The sequence below is a fragment of the Apus apus genome, chromosome 7 (assembly GCF_020740795.1).
Source record: "Apus apus isolate bApuApu2 chromosome 7, bApuApu2.pri.cur, whole genome shotgun sequence".
In the NCBI taxonomy this organism is placed as follows: domain Eukaryota; kingdom Metazoa; phylum Chordata; class Aves; order Apodiformes; family Apodidae; genus Apus; species Apus apus.
In genome coordinates, this window is record NC_067288.1 from 25,577,235 (window position 1) to 25,590,150 (window position 12,916).

General features: G+C 42.1%; 2 protein-coding genes across 9 annotated transcripts in view; one reads left to right on the plus strand and one right to left on the minus strand.

Annotated features, from left to right (window-relative positions):
• The first annotated feature begins 80 nt into the window (after window positions 1–80).
• PRPF38A (pre-mRNA processing factor 38A) lies at window positions 81–4,156 on the plus strand. 2 transcript variants are annotated; one of them, XM_051625773.1, is made up of 10 exons: window positions 81–259; window positions 328–487; window positions 988–1,109; window positions 1,622–1,707; window positions 1,891–2,001; window positions 2,559–2,671; window positions 3,093–3,119; window positions 3,199–3,296; window positions 3,640–3,688; window positions 3,939–4,156. In XM_051625773.1, exons 1-10 carry the CDS (start codon window positions 130–132, stop codon window positions 3,979–3,981), a joined length of 939 nt encoding a protein of 312 aa, XP_051481733.1. In that variant the 5' UTR covers window positions 81–129; the 3' UTR covers window positions 3,982–4,156. The 2 variants fall into 2 exon arrangements, with proteins under 2 accessions (XP_051481733.1, XP_051481732.1); XM_051625772.1 differs by having other exon boundaries at window positions 87–259; window positions 1,622–1,728.
• A 1,162-nt stretch (window positions 4,157–5,318) lies between these two features.
• The window catches only part of TUT4 (terminal uridylyl transferase 4), a 48,215-nt gene continuing 40,617 nt past the window's right edge, over window positions 5,319–12,916 (minus strand). For 6 of the 7 annotated variants that reach the window (XM_051625766.1, XM_051625767.1, XM_051625769.1 and 3 more), the window contains 4 exons: window positions 12,495–12,592; window positions 9,608–10,133; window positions 6,915–7,088; window positions 5,319–5,880 (listed from right to left, as the gene is read on the minus strand). In XM_051625766.1, coding sequence (XP_051481726.1) covers window positions 5,789–5,880; window positions 6,915–7,088; window positions 9,608–10,133; window positions 12,495–12,592 — 890 coding nt within the window. In that variant the 3' untranslated portion in view covers window positions 5,319–5,788. The remainder of the gene's footprint in view (window positions 5,881–6,914; window positions 7,089–9,607; window positions 10,134–12,494; window positions 12,593–12,916) is intronic. The other variant, XM_051625770.1, reaches the window with a different exon arrangement.

Genomic DNA, 12,916 nt, shown 5'->3' on the forward strand with positions numbered 1-12,916 from the left:
GCCGCCATCTTTGTGCCTGGCGCCCCGGGGCCGCGGGCGGCAGGGGTCGCCGCCCGGAGATAAGATGGCGGGCGGCGGCCCGGAAGCGGAAGGCGCGGCGGGCGCTGGCGGGCGAGGGGCGCGGCCGCCATGGCGAACCGGACGGTGAAGGACGCGCACAGCATCCACGGCACCAACCCGCAGTACCTGGTGGAGAAGATCATCCGCACGCGCATCTACGAGTCCAAGTACTGGAAGGAGGAGTGCTTCGGCCTGACGGGTATGGCGGGCGGGCGGGGCGGGAGGGCCCGGCGCGGGGCCCGCGCTGACGGCCCGTCCCTCTCCTAGCCGAGCTGGTGGTGGACAAGGCCATGGAGCTGAAGTACGTGGGGGGTGTCTATGGCGGGAACATTAAGCCTACGCCCTTCCTGTGCCTGACGCTGAAGATGCTGCAGATCCAGCCGGAAAAGGACATCATCGTGGAGTTCATAAAGAACGAGGACTTCAAGTGAGTTGGGGGCGCATCGGCTTGTTGTCCTGCTCCTTTGCTGGTGCTGAACGAGACGTGGGTGTTCACGACAGCCAGGGAAGCTTCTGCCTCTGCAGGGTTTAGCTTTCAGTGGGCCCTGCTAGGCTCTCGTTAAAAGGCATGTCCTTCTGCTTCCAAAAGCCTTCACGTGGGTCGGGCGTTTGGAACTGCTTGCCTTTGTGGCGACGGCTCTCTGAGATAAAACACCTCTGCCTGAAGTACTGAGAACGAGGGGCATTCAGAGAGCCATTTTAATCTACTTTTTCTTCAGTATTTCTTTCATCTTTGTGAGCGATGGTGCAGCTCCTGTGTGCATGAGCAACCCAGGCACTGCAGTACTTGAAATAGGAAGTCTAAATGGTCCGTTATTTTCATGATTTTAGTGTACTGATTTATCTCAGAAATTTTCAGGAAAAACTTTTTCATCTAAATTACTAACTCTGTGAAGAGCTCAGCTACATGAAATGGTTTGTTTCCAGGTATGTCCGAATGCTTGGTGCGTTGTACATGAGACTGACAGGCACGGCCATTGACTGCTACAAGTATCTTGAACCACTCTACAATGACTACAGAAAAATAAAAAGTCAGAACAGAAATGGGGGTAAGCAGTCTTGCTTAGTTGTGGTTTCTCAGTAACTCACAGATGATCTTTTGTTAAAAAAAAAATGCATCATGTTAGATAGAAGTAAATACTCTCTTTAGTAATACAAGCTTAAAAATTGTAGTGTAGCCTTTTTTAAACCTTACTTATTCATCCTTTGGATAGTCTGCTGTTGGTCTTGTTAACTTGTACAAATGAAACCTGCTTTGCTTATGTTGCTATCCCCATGTGCTTCTCTTTTCTGCTGGGTATTGAAAAGCAGTTTCATCAATACCAGAGAGATACCATTTGAGTGCTGGTTTAAGCACAGTGAATCTGCTAATCCCACTTGTGCAGTAACTTGTTCTTTTTGCAAGACAGACCTAATGATTTTCCTCATCTGTGAGAATTGTTTTGGAATTGTTGTTTGTCCAGCACACTTGAGATAAGTTGCCCGAAGCGTTTCGTCTTTACTTCAGCCACCAGTGCTCATCCTCTCTGCCTTCTAAATGCTGTTTTCCCCCTTCCCCCAGAATTTGAACTGATGCACGTGGATGAATTTATTGATGAACTACTCCACGAGGAACGTGTATGTGATATCATCCTGCCTCGATTACAGGTCTGGATAAAAAGAAAAGAAGTGGGTAGTTGTTGAATTCTTAAGTGCATCAGATTCAGTAGCTGTATCAGCTACTGGCTTGTTGCATCAAGCCGTGACACGGGCCCGTCTGGCACCCGAGACACCTCCCTGGGTGTTTGTTCTTACTTGGGTTATGTAAAATCAAGCTATAATTTCTCCTAGAAACGATATGTCCTGGAAGAAGCTGAGCAACTTGAGCCTCGTGTCAGTGCTCTGGAAGAAGACATGGATGATGTAGAATCTAGTGAGGAGGAGGAGGAGGAGGATGAGAAGGTTGGTGAACGGTTTTGCAGAGGGATAGTTAAAGCTGGTGCTGAGCTACAACACAACACTTCATGGCCTATGAAAAATATTTGAGGAGAGGAACCAGGAGCCTGCCTGTGACTCGTCTCCTCCCTTAACTTATTTTCATATAAGCTGCTTGTGGTAACTTGTTAGACCCTGAAGCATTCTCGACTGCTCTGCGTTCGTCAGGTTTTTCTGTCTCCTGAAATTAACAAATCTGCATCCATTCCTTGTCAGTCATATTTCAGATAAATTGTCTTACGTACATATATAACGGAGAGAACTACAGGTGATGATGGAGGTTATGGCAACTGCCATCGTTAACTCTGCTGTACTTCTTAAGAATTAACAGTATCAGATGTGGCCACTTACATTTCCAACTGGCAAGCTCAGGCACTCATTCCTAAATATGAAACACTTGAGGATGGGGAAATGTGATTGCCCGAGTTTTGTAATTTATATTAATTGTTCAGAGATCCTTACTGGTAGGTAAAAAACTTGATGCAACAAGACTTAGAGAACCTTCCCCCCCTTGTTGTGTCCAGCTGGAGCGAGCACCCTCTCCTGACCACCGCAGAAGAGGCTACAGGGACCTGGACAAACCTCGCAGATCCCCAGCTGTGCGGTACAGGCGGAGCCGGAGCAGGTCTCCAAGAAGGTGACACAGCTCTTCTTGAGCAGTATTTTTATCTATTGTACTGCAGATGGCTGGAGCAAGGCACAGAAGCAAAGATAACAATTCAGCTAGAACCTCTTACACCTCCCAATTCCTTTAACCACTTTCTCAAGCAAGGAGTTGCAGTGCACAGCCACTGTCAGCCCATCTGCCCCTTTCTCTAGTCCTTCAGTAATGCTTGAACTTGTTTGCCAACTTCAGCCAAATTTGACAGTTACCTGGAGTACCAAGTAATAAATCAGTCAGGAAGAACTCACTACTAACATGATTGCCTCACTGTGTGGGCTGGGGACATGGGAGTTCACAAGAAACCCTGGTGCTGATGCTGGAGCAGACAGGAGATACAAGACCTGGTTCTGCTGATGATTTCTAGTAACTTTTTTCTTCTCTCCCCCAATTCCAGACGAAGCCGCTCTCCAAAGAGAAGAAGGTAATCTTTCATTTTACTATCTAATACTAAAACGGGAGCATTTTTATGATGTCCGTCTTACAAGCTTCCCCTCCCTCAGCCCATCCCCACGCCGGGAGAGGCATCGCAGCAAAAGCCCAAGACGACACCGGAGCAGATCCAGGGAGAGGCGCCACAGATCGAGATCTAAGTCTCCAGGTAATTTTGTCATTTACAGATGAACTCTGGCAAGGCTTTTACCAGCAGAACATCCACTGCTGCAAGAAAATCCACGTCACTGTATCAAGAAGGTAGCATAGGTGCTTAATCTGGCTCATAAAACAGCTAGTTGTATGAATGCATGGCTGGAGAACTCCTTTAATACACACAAAATTGCTCTGAGTATGTTTTTCAGGTATTTGCCAGGAGGTTAATTTGAGTGCCTACTTAAGGCTAGAGCTGTTCTGGCATTATCCTAGGAGGCTTGGTCACCAGAAGCAGATTACGTTAGCAAAACAAAATTCCACGGTCCATGGAAGTAACTTACCTTTTTATCTTGCAGGGCATCATCGTAGTCACAGACACAGAAGTCATTCCAAATCACCTGAAAGGTAAAGCCTTGGCCTGTTTCTCAAGGGTGTCTGTTCTGCTGTAGGTGCTTTTTTCCTGTCATTTACTCTTGGGGATTGTAGGTCTTTTTACAATGTTGGAGATCAGGTATTTCATACGGTACCTCAGTGCTGTAGTCAGGTCATGCTACCTGTATTTGACCATAGAAAACACCACTTACTGCTACAAATCACTTTGGTCTTTCAAAACAGTTATTAGTGCTGTGTCATCAGGCTTTTGTTTTTGTTTCAGATCTAAGAAAAGTCACAAGAAGAGTCGGCGAGGGAATGAATAGGAGACTAAATCCAGCACACCATTTAAGGACCTTGAACTGAAGTCTGATACTGTCCTGTTTGCTTTGCAGGACAGCTGGACATGTACTGGCTGCTTTAGCAGCCCATTTCTTTGCTCCTTCTTCTCTTGTACGAGTTTTGCTTGTTTCTTTTTTAAATAAAAGAAAGCTATGGATACTTTTTGTGTAGCTACTTGTCCTTGTGGTAGGATCTGAGGGTTGTTTTTCTCAAGGGTTGTTTTTCTCAAGGCCTGTAAAAACTAGTGAAGACCAATAAAGAAAAAAGGGGAGTGAGTTTATCTTTAAAGGCTCCTTGCTGTTTCTTTAATAATATTTGGCTTGTAGTTGAAGCTGGATTTATTCTGGAATCAGGGTGTTGTTTTGACAAACTGCCACTGCATTCAGTTGCCAAAGTAAGAGTATGTTTGAGTTACAAAGACTGAAGAGCCACAAGCCTGGTCTGTCTCAAACCTCCAGTACAGGCTGGGAAGTAAGACTCTGGTAACTCAATGTGTATACTAAAATTAAGAGCTAACTTAAACCAGCTCTCCAGTTACTGGTTCCTTGGTAAGAATCATCCTCACATCTCATGATACACTGCTTCTGATGCTATCATCAGACAGTTAAGAACTTGAAGTAGTGCAAAGCATCACTCAGTTCTATTCAGGCAAGAAGTTAGTACATTTAAAGGCAGCAACCCACTACTTTGAGCATAGTTTGTGACAAACTTCTGACTCACAACAGAATCTGCCAGTTATGCTCAGCTCTACCTTCTCAGAATAAAGTCAGCATTCAGCAAGTCCCTGTTTTTCAAATAAAGAATAATTAAGTTACAGTTCTCACCTTAGTACATTTAATTATATACCACTCAGGCAATCAGCTGTGTTAAACCCCTTGTGTACCACCCCCTTGTTCACTGACTTGCTGTAGGAGCAGGGGCTAACAGGTTTATCTCCTGAACACTGCATTTATGGCTTAAGCACTTCCACATACTGCCCCATGGCTATTGACAGCAGAAGCAGAATGTCAAGTGGATTTATGGAAAATCCTCTTAAAAATTACTTCATACTACAGCCTAGTTTTTCTATAGTATTTTGACATTCTTTTGCAAAGTTGTTGAACAGAAAAGCAAGTGTGCTCTTCCCTCAAGTATTTGTAAGAAAGACATACTGGCTGTGAACAGCACATGCAATGACAACTGCATGGGGAAAAACATGTTATACTGATTAATTTCTTAAAGCTGCCCATCTTGCATCTCCTCTTTAAAACAGATTTTATTACTCTGGTTTCCTAATTAGTTAAATGCAAGCATGCATATGACTAGGGAAGAGGAAGAAGTCTTATGTCCTTTTTTTGCAGTTTTATTTTTCTTTTAAAAATTTTTTTGGCACTACATAGTTCTGTAAAGAATAGAAGTGTCAAATTTTTAAACACATGAAATCCCCTTCTAATTTTATTTTTTTTTTAGAACAATATATATAAAGTCTGAAGCAACCAAAGTATGAATACAGCTAATAGAAAATAAAGAACTTAATTTTAAAAATTCTCTCTCTTTACAGTTTATCAAGATAAAACAAAACACAATTCCCCTTAAAAATAGGGTAATAAAATAGATGACATTTGTATCACTCCGTTTTGTGATACTAGTAAAAACTATACTTCATATCTATGTACAAATGATACAGTTTAAAAACAGTCTTAAATAATCTTGTATCTAAACATGTTGCATTAAGATTTTAAATCAGAACCTGATTATTTTTTTCCTCCCCCACCCTCCCCATCCACCCTCCCCCCAAAATCCCATTCAATTTCACTTTTTCTGTTGAATGTAATTCAGATTCAAGTGTGGGTGTCCTTGAGACAGAAGCGGGAACCGCTGGTTACTCTGCATCAGTGGACCAGCTAAAAGAAAATGGATTACAATTACTTCAGCAAATTCAATATATTTAACAGTGCTTGGCTATATTCAATCTAATAATCTTACTTAGAAATAAAGCCAGTTACTAGACTGACACAAATGTTACCTCTACGACGACCCCATTTAGTGGGACAATTTACTGTTACTTTAAGCCTATCTCCAAAATTTCCTCAGAATCATCATTTGGTTGCACATCATGATTTAGTCAGTTGACAAAAATAATCTCAGGATTTTTAAATACTGGTCTCACTTGGAAACCTTGTTGCAGCACGTAGATTACATTTTGAAAACAGGATTTAGTGCCTGTATGTCTAGGTAACCCAGCAACACCGTAATTGCAAAGCCTCCAAGTAAAATCTGGGCATAGTTTCTTTACTAGTGGAGCCAAAGGTTTTTTTTGTCCCTACAGCCTTTCCCACTCCGGACAGATGCTGAACCCCTAACTTAACCATTCCCTCACATCAGAAAAAGCTGAGATAAAGTCAGTCCTTCAAAGTCCCCTGAATAACTGATCCTGATCTACCTTGGAAGTTACTGCTGCTTTGACTGCACACAGGTTGGTCTAGATAACCTCCAGAGGCCCCTTCCAACTTGAATTATTCTATGGTCTTGCAAGTTTTTACCTATGTAATTAATTCAAAAAGGTAAGGTACAAAGGCCAAATAAAATTAATTAGGACAAAAATTCCTTCATACTCTTAATGCACTCATGGCCAAATCATCTTGACCTCTCTTGAAGCAGAGGTGGATCTACAGTTGAGACAGCAGCAGTGAAGCAGCAGCTACAAGTGCAACAGACTGCAAATTGGCTCAGATTCCAGAATTTTATTTAACCCCTCCCCTCCCACAAAGATTTTCCATCCATCCATCCAGGAAGCTGAAGTGTTGATCTGACTCTTGGATTCACTACGGTTCCAGGGAGCCTAGCAAGTGAAACATGATTCCTTGGCTTTTAAAGCCTTTGAGACAGTAAAGAGACATGTTGCATGAGCTGTTGATTCATATACTAGTTCTAGTACCTTGAGGGTAGAAAGGTTTGTTCGGTGGGTAGCTGGCATTTCCCTGCTGCATGTAGTTCTGAGGCATATTGTAAGGCCACGCTCCTCGGAGGAGAGGAAAATGGGTAGGGGTCCCATGGTCCCAAGGGACAGAAGGAGGGTTCATTTTACCAAACTGTCCTTGGAAACCCTGATCTATTTTTCAATTGAAAGGGAAAAGCACATTGCAAGTTGAAATAATTAAACAGTAAGTCACAAACACAATTTACATCTTAAAAAACAGCTTGCAGGGGACTTAATGTGATTAGCCTGATGTGCTACTCTTTTTTTTTTTCAATATACATCCATAAAAATTACCACCTACATTACTTCATTATCCACTATAGTTGAATTTATTGGGGAGCAAGACAGAGGATGAATCAGTATTAAAAACAAGACCTACAATTTCACTATTCCTATGTCATTCTCACAATGAAAAGTACAAGGCCTGAACATTGCTACTAATATCTGATCCCACACAGCTATTCACTAGCACTGACAGAGCTGTGACATGAAAGCCATTGTCCTACTTCAAGAAATAATTCTCAGATGTACACTGGAATTCCACTAATACTTGTATGCTTAAGAAACTTGATATCTAGATTACTGGACAAAGTTCAAATGGATTTTTAGAGAGAAAACCGAACACTTATTTGAAATAAGTATACTAGTTGTAAATTATTCCATTTACAAATCCAGTATTACTGCAGCATTAAGGATGAGAAATCAAGCATCCAAGGAGGCAGGACACACAACACTTAATTCCCAATGCTGTATTATTTTTCTTCTCTTTCTGTTTGTGGCTCCCACTTTTCTAAGACACAGCAATGCCTGCTATTTTAAAAATCTGATCAATGTGCATTTAAAAAAAAAAAATTTAAGCAACCATCCTTCTCAGTAGATCAGTTCCCCTTCAGACTCATTATAAAAAAACCCATGCAAACAGACTTTCATTAAATAAAAGCTGTGCATTTAAAAAAAACAGGAACTTTTATACAATAAAACATGAAGCATGGCTCTGGAGTAAGTATAAAAAGAAGCTGTCTGCCTGAAACTTCTAATGATCCTACTTCTGATCAATTGTCTGCTGAGGAAAAAGTAAGGTCACTCCTTCCAACTCAAAGTTACATGAGCCAAGACAAAGTCTCCACAAACTCAGTGTTTCAAAATTGTCCCAAGCAAGTAAGAAAGCAGGCTTCAAACAGAGAGCAGACAGCTCATCTCTGCCATGCACTCACCCAGTGACCCCACCTTAAAGGCATCTAAGCCAAAAAGGAAACAAAACTGATTAAAACACAAAGAGGAAAAATACCAGCTCTGGGATCAAGAAAAAGCAGTGTGATGAGATTGGAAACAGATGGAAGTTGAGGAAAGGGGGAAAAAAGTACTGTGAGTGACAGCACAAGAAAACTAGGAAACCTTCTGTGCAGGCATGATGACAGTGGAAGCAAATAAAGAGAGAGTGAAAGGAAAAAGACTGAAGACAGGAGCTGACTGACTACACAATGAGAAACAGGACTCGTTAAGGGAGAATGGAGCAGAAACTAGGATTTGGGAAGCTTGTCTGAAGGAATGCAGCTACCTGGGTAAGAAGACTTGGATTGGAAGGAGCTGCTTGAGAAAAAGTCAGAGCTGGGGTGGACATGGAGGGGACAGGTGAGTCTGGACAGAGAATTAAGATCAGAAATGGAGAGGCAGGGACAAAGCACACTGAAGGCACAGAAAACATGCTGCTGAAGAGAAAAACATTATCTCCAGCCCTTCAACAAATACCTGAAACTCACTGGTGAATCCTCATCCAACACTTCTGACTCAGCTTAAAATCTACTGTTGCTGTCAATCTCCTTATCAGTGCAGAGAAAGGGTGTACAGGATATTAAAAATTTCCATTTTGTCATGAATACTGTATCAGTGTATCATATGATGAATACATTCTTTTATACATAGGAGTAACATGCTCAGAATCCACCAAATGACCATTATAATGATTCAAAAGGTAAGTTAAAATTGAGGGGCTGCAACATTTCATGTCGCAGAGCAAACTGCATGGGTCACAATTACTGTACACTGTTTCTCTCAGCCTCAAACATATAAATGTGATTGGCTTTGGTGGGAGGCAGAAGGCTGTTGCCTTCTTGTTGCAGGGAAAATCTCTATGAAGTATTTTCAGGAAATGATTATGAGATAAGGAAGTTAAATGTAACAGGATAAAGTACAGGAAAAAAAGAATACGTAAGATCATGTCATATTGCACTAAATGCAAGGAAGCAATATTCAACTTGCACAACCATCATTCTGCCAGTCTCTGTGTTTGTAGTTGCAGTTTCAGCATTCCTTGAATAAACTACAAAACGAGATAAAGGGAAACTGTCTTTGTAAGCATATTCATGGAAATGTACTTCTGACTCAAACAGCTATTAGAACATTACTCAGTTGAATGCATGATTTCTCATCTGCCAGCCATTAATGGCACATAGGATCAATACCTTCAATTTACAACCATCCAACTTGCCTTATTTTTTTCCTATGAAAATATTAAGACAAGGTAAGCAATGACTTAGTTTCTTAAGCACTGGATTTTTAATATAAAACAAGCTGAAAGAGTTAGCTGTTTCTGTAACACTTAACATTTGTACACAACGTGCGAGAGGTTTGATACAACAGAGAAGAGTTACCTGAATTCCCCACAGTGCCATTGTTCACCAGTGAGTTTGGAGTCACAGGATTGTGCCAGTGTCCCTCATGAGAAGTGCTGGGGATTCCCATGGGCCTGGCAGCAGGCTGTGCAAAGATGATACTGGGATCATTCAAGCTTACACTGCTCTGGTTATTTGTGGTGCTGCTGCTGCCAGATCTCATAGAAAATGGAACATTTGTAGAATGATGAGGGTTACCCGGTGCAGAGTGAATTACAGGCCCATGAATAGGCCAAGAAGTGTTGGGAAGCTGAATTTGGTGGTGATGGTGCATCTGAAGTAGTCCCAGGTTATGCAAGGTGGAATACTGACCTGGGGGAGATTGGGGAAAGTTAAACAAAGGCAGCTGGACCTGATGGGGTGGCTGTGCACCCTGCTGTGGTGGCGGAACGTGCTTAGACTGGGATATTGGTTGTGGCTGAGTCTGGTTAATGGAGGCTGGCTGAGAGGAGTTCTGTGTAAATTGCTGAGGTTGTGGAGAGTAAGATGACTGATGCGAGTCAGACTGGAGGGGAAAAAAAAAGGATGTATTTCTGATTAGTTCACTAGCTATTTAATGGTGTTTCCCTTTAATAAGCACCCGCTGTATAAAAGTATTCATTAAAAAGGCAAAGCACTCCCAGCAACACCCCAGATACTATGCCCAACTTCCTGCTGGTATAAGTAAGTGCAGTTCAACCAACACTGATTTTTCACCGTCAAATAATTCTGTGTGCTAATGTGGCACATCCCACCATCAGAAACATGATTCTGAGCAAACATTAGTCCCAAGCTCTTCATTAGACTCCTCACACATGTTTAATCAGTCTTCCCCACCCTACTTATTTACAGCCCAGAATCTCTTTAACTTACTTGTAAACAGAATGGTTCTTACTACTACAGACACTTTTAAAAGTAATTCCAAAGTAAGCTCCTAGTATTTCATTTAGATTGTTAAACAGGAAGGTCAAACTTCAAAAGCTCAATTTCAACCTCCATATCCTGATGTGAGGCCATGGCTGAAGGCACAGAAGTAGAAATTATGACAACCTTTACAGAGCTTTCTCTTTCATCAGCAACAAACATGAGCTTATTTCATCCATTTGGTATTGTAACTAAGCCGAGAAGCCCTTCAAGAACTGGGGTGGCTGGGAAAAGAGCTCCCCAGTTTATCTGCCAACATTTTTTAGCCACGTCTGGATTAAACTAATCAAGTTCTAAGCACTGAGACCAGATGGTGATGATGAGATAGGTGCCTCCAAAGAAAAATTCAAATGACAGCTACCCAAACCAGAGAGAATTACCTGAATCTCAGATCCCAATCTCCCTCTGGAGTTGTCTCCCTCCATACACTGTAGGAGTCAGCTCCAAGTAACTCAGCTGCTGTCAAACATCTCTGCAGCTTGTCACTACCCATGACTGCTTGCCTGTCTGTTTAAATTGGCAGCCACTCTTCTTCAATAAACAGAGGTCTGCAGGACTTCCCCATGCCAGCCTTTCAGAGCGTGCCTTATAGCAGCACACTGTGTCTTCTTGCCTAAGCAAAAGCTGAAGCCCAGACGTTGGGATAACTCCCTGCTGCTATTCCAACTGTTCCTTCATGAGTGCCTCCTATGCCTTTCTATCAAACCAGGAAGAGAAAGTAAAACCCGGGATTTAAAAGACAACAAATAGTTTAACAGTTTAAATGTTGTAAAAACAGAGTGCCTTCTGTAAACACTGCCCTTCCTGTAAACATTGAACCACCACAAGCATGCACTGGATATGCCAGCAGCAGAAATGTTGAGCTGTAGCTCCTTGGTTTGCCTCCAGTCTCCTGCTTTCCCTTTTCTCTCCCTCTTGCTCCACGAACATTCCCTCTTCCCATTCTCCTCAAACAATCCCTAGACAGCATATAATCACCAAGAAATCCTGACCAAATAACAACCATGCAACACACACAGAGGATCCGTGACACCCAGATGACATAAGAATGTGCACATGCAGTAGGTCCAGTGTGCTTGATGTGCCTGCGTGCACACCCATATGTCCGGCTTCAACTTCCCAAGGAGAAATACAAGGCTCCTAAGAAGATACTCCTGTGTCATGGGATAGCACAGTGGCTGCTCAGTCCTTCACTTAGATTAGGGCTGTATAAATGCTTGCTCTATACCCTAAAGTAGTAACTTAACAAAGAGCATTAGTGATCAGCAGCCCTGATTACTCTATTGGCTCACTTGCCAGCCTCATTAGCAGGCACGTTTCTCAGACTAACACCTTAAAATTAATGAATTTCTGCTGTATTCTGTACTCAAAAAACATTAAATGCCAACAGCTGTATTTGTTCAAATAGTCTCTGCTATCTATCTCCACTTAGAAGCTTGTTAAACATCTTTTATCCGTTCTAAAAGAAATCACCAAAGACTTGCCTTTTGTTCTATTTGTGCTCCTAGTGTGCTCTTGGCAGACTTTTTCCCTGTATCACATCTGACTTGAAATATGATTCATCTGTGTTCCCCGCTTGTTCATGACAGTCCCTTAAGACAGTTCTCTTAAACCACAGAGAATCATAATAGTCACAAACCTATGTTTACAGCTTTACTTCCCTTAGTAACACAAAAACATCACCAGAATAACTAAGCAGAAGACTTCAAAAGGCATCCCAGAGACAGTGAAGCTGGTCTCTCAGAACTGCAAGCTATCTTGTATGAAATATGACTACGTTGCTTCCACACTGAAAGACCATAAATGCTCTCTGAGACACAACACATTCTAAATCAAATTTCATTAACTGTTAGAGTGCAACATTATAATTATGAAGTCCAGAATCTTTTGAGAAAAAAACTGTGCAAGCCTGTTCCTAGCATGGCTCAGGATTGCTTCAATACTACAGCTAATTGGAACTTACACATTCTGATGACTGTCTAGTGCGCAAGGGTCGCTCCACTTGCTGCTGACTCACAGCCACTAGCTGTGAATTTACCAAGCTCCGGACCAACTGGGTGCCTAATCAAGGAACAAAGATGGTAATAAAACACAGAAGGTTATGGATGACAGAATAACTATCACAAAACTGGGAGTCAGCAACACCTTCATTCTCATGTGACACACAGTATGTAAATCACTGTAAACCTCTCTTCTAAGTGGAAAGCTTTTCCTCCACTTGGAACATCAGACATTCATAGGTATAGCAGCTAAACCCAAAATCTGGTAAGACAAATTCTAGCATGGACAAAGCTCACTTTGCAATCAGGTGGGAGTGCTACTTCATACAGGTTTCCATGCTACTATTATCAGCAGTGGGATTTTAAATAGCAAGAGCAGTAACAA

Excerpts from the sequence above, each read along its gene's own strand:
- PRPF38A (XM_051625772.1), top strand. The coding sequence starts at position 130 with ATGGCGAACCGGACGGTGAAGGACGCGCACAGCATCCACGGCACCAAC. Across the intron at positions 488-987 it reads ATAAAGAACGAGGACTTCAA|GTATGTCCGAATGCTTGGTG; the intron begins GTGAGTTGGGGG and ends GTTTGTTTCCAG. Across the intron at positions 1,729-1,890 it reads TCTGGATAAAAAGAAAAGAA|AAACGATATGTCCTGGAAGA; the intron begins GTGGGTAGTTGT and ends AATTTCTCCTAG.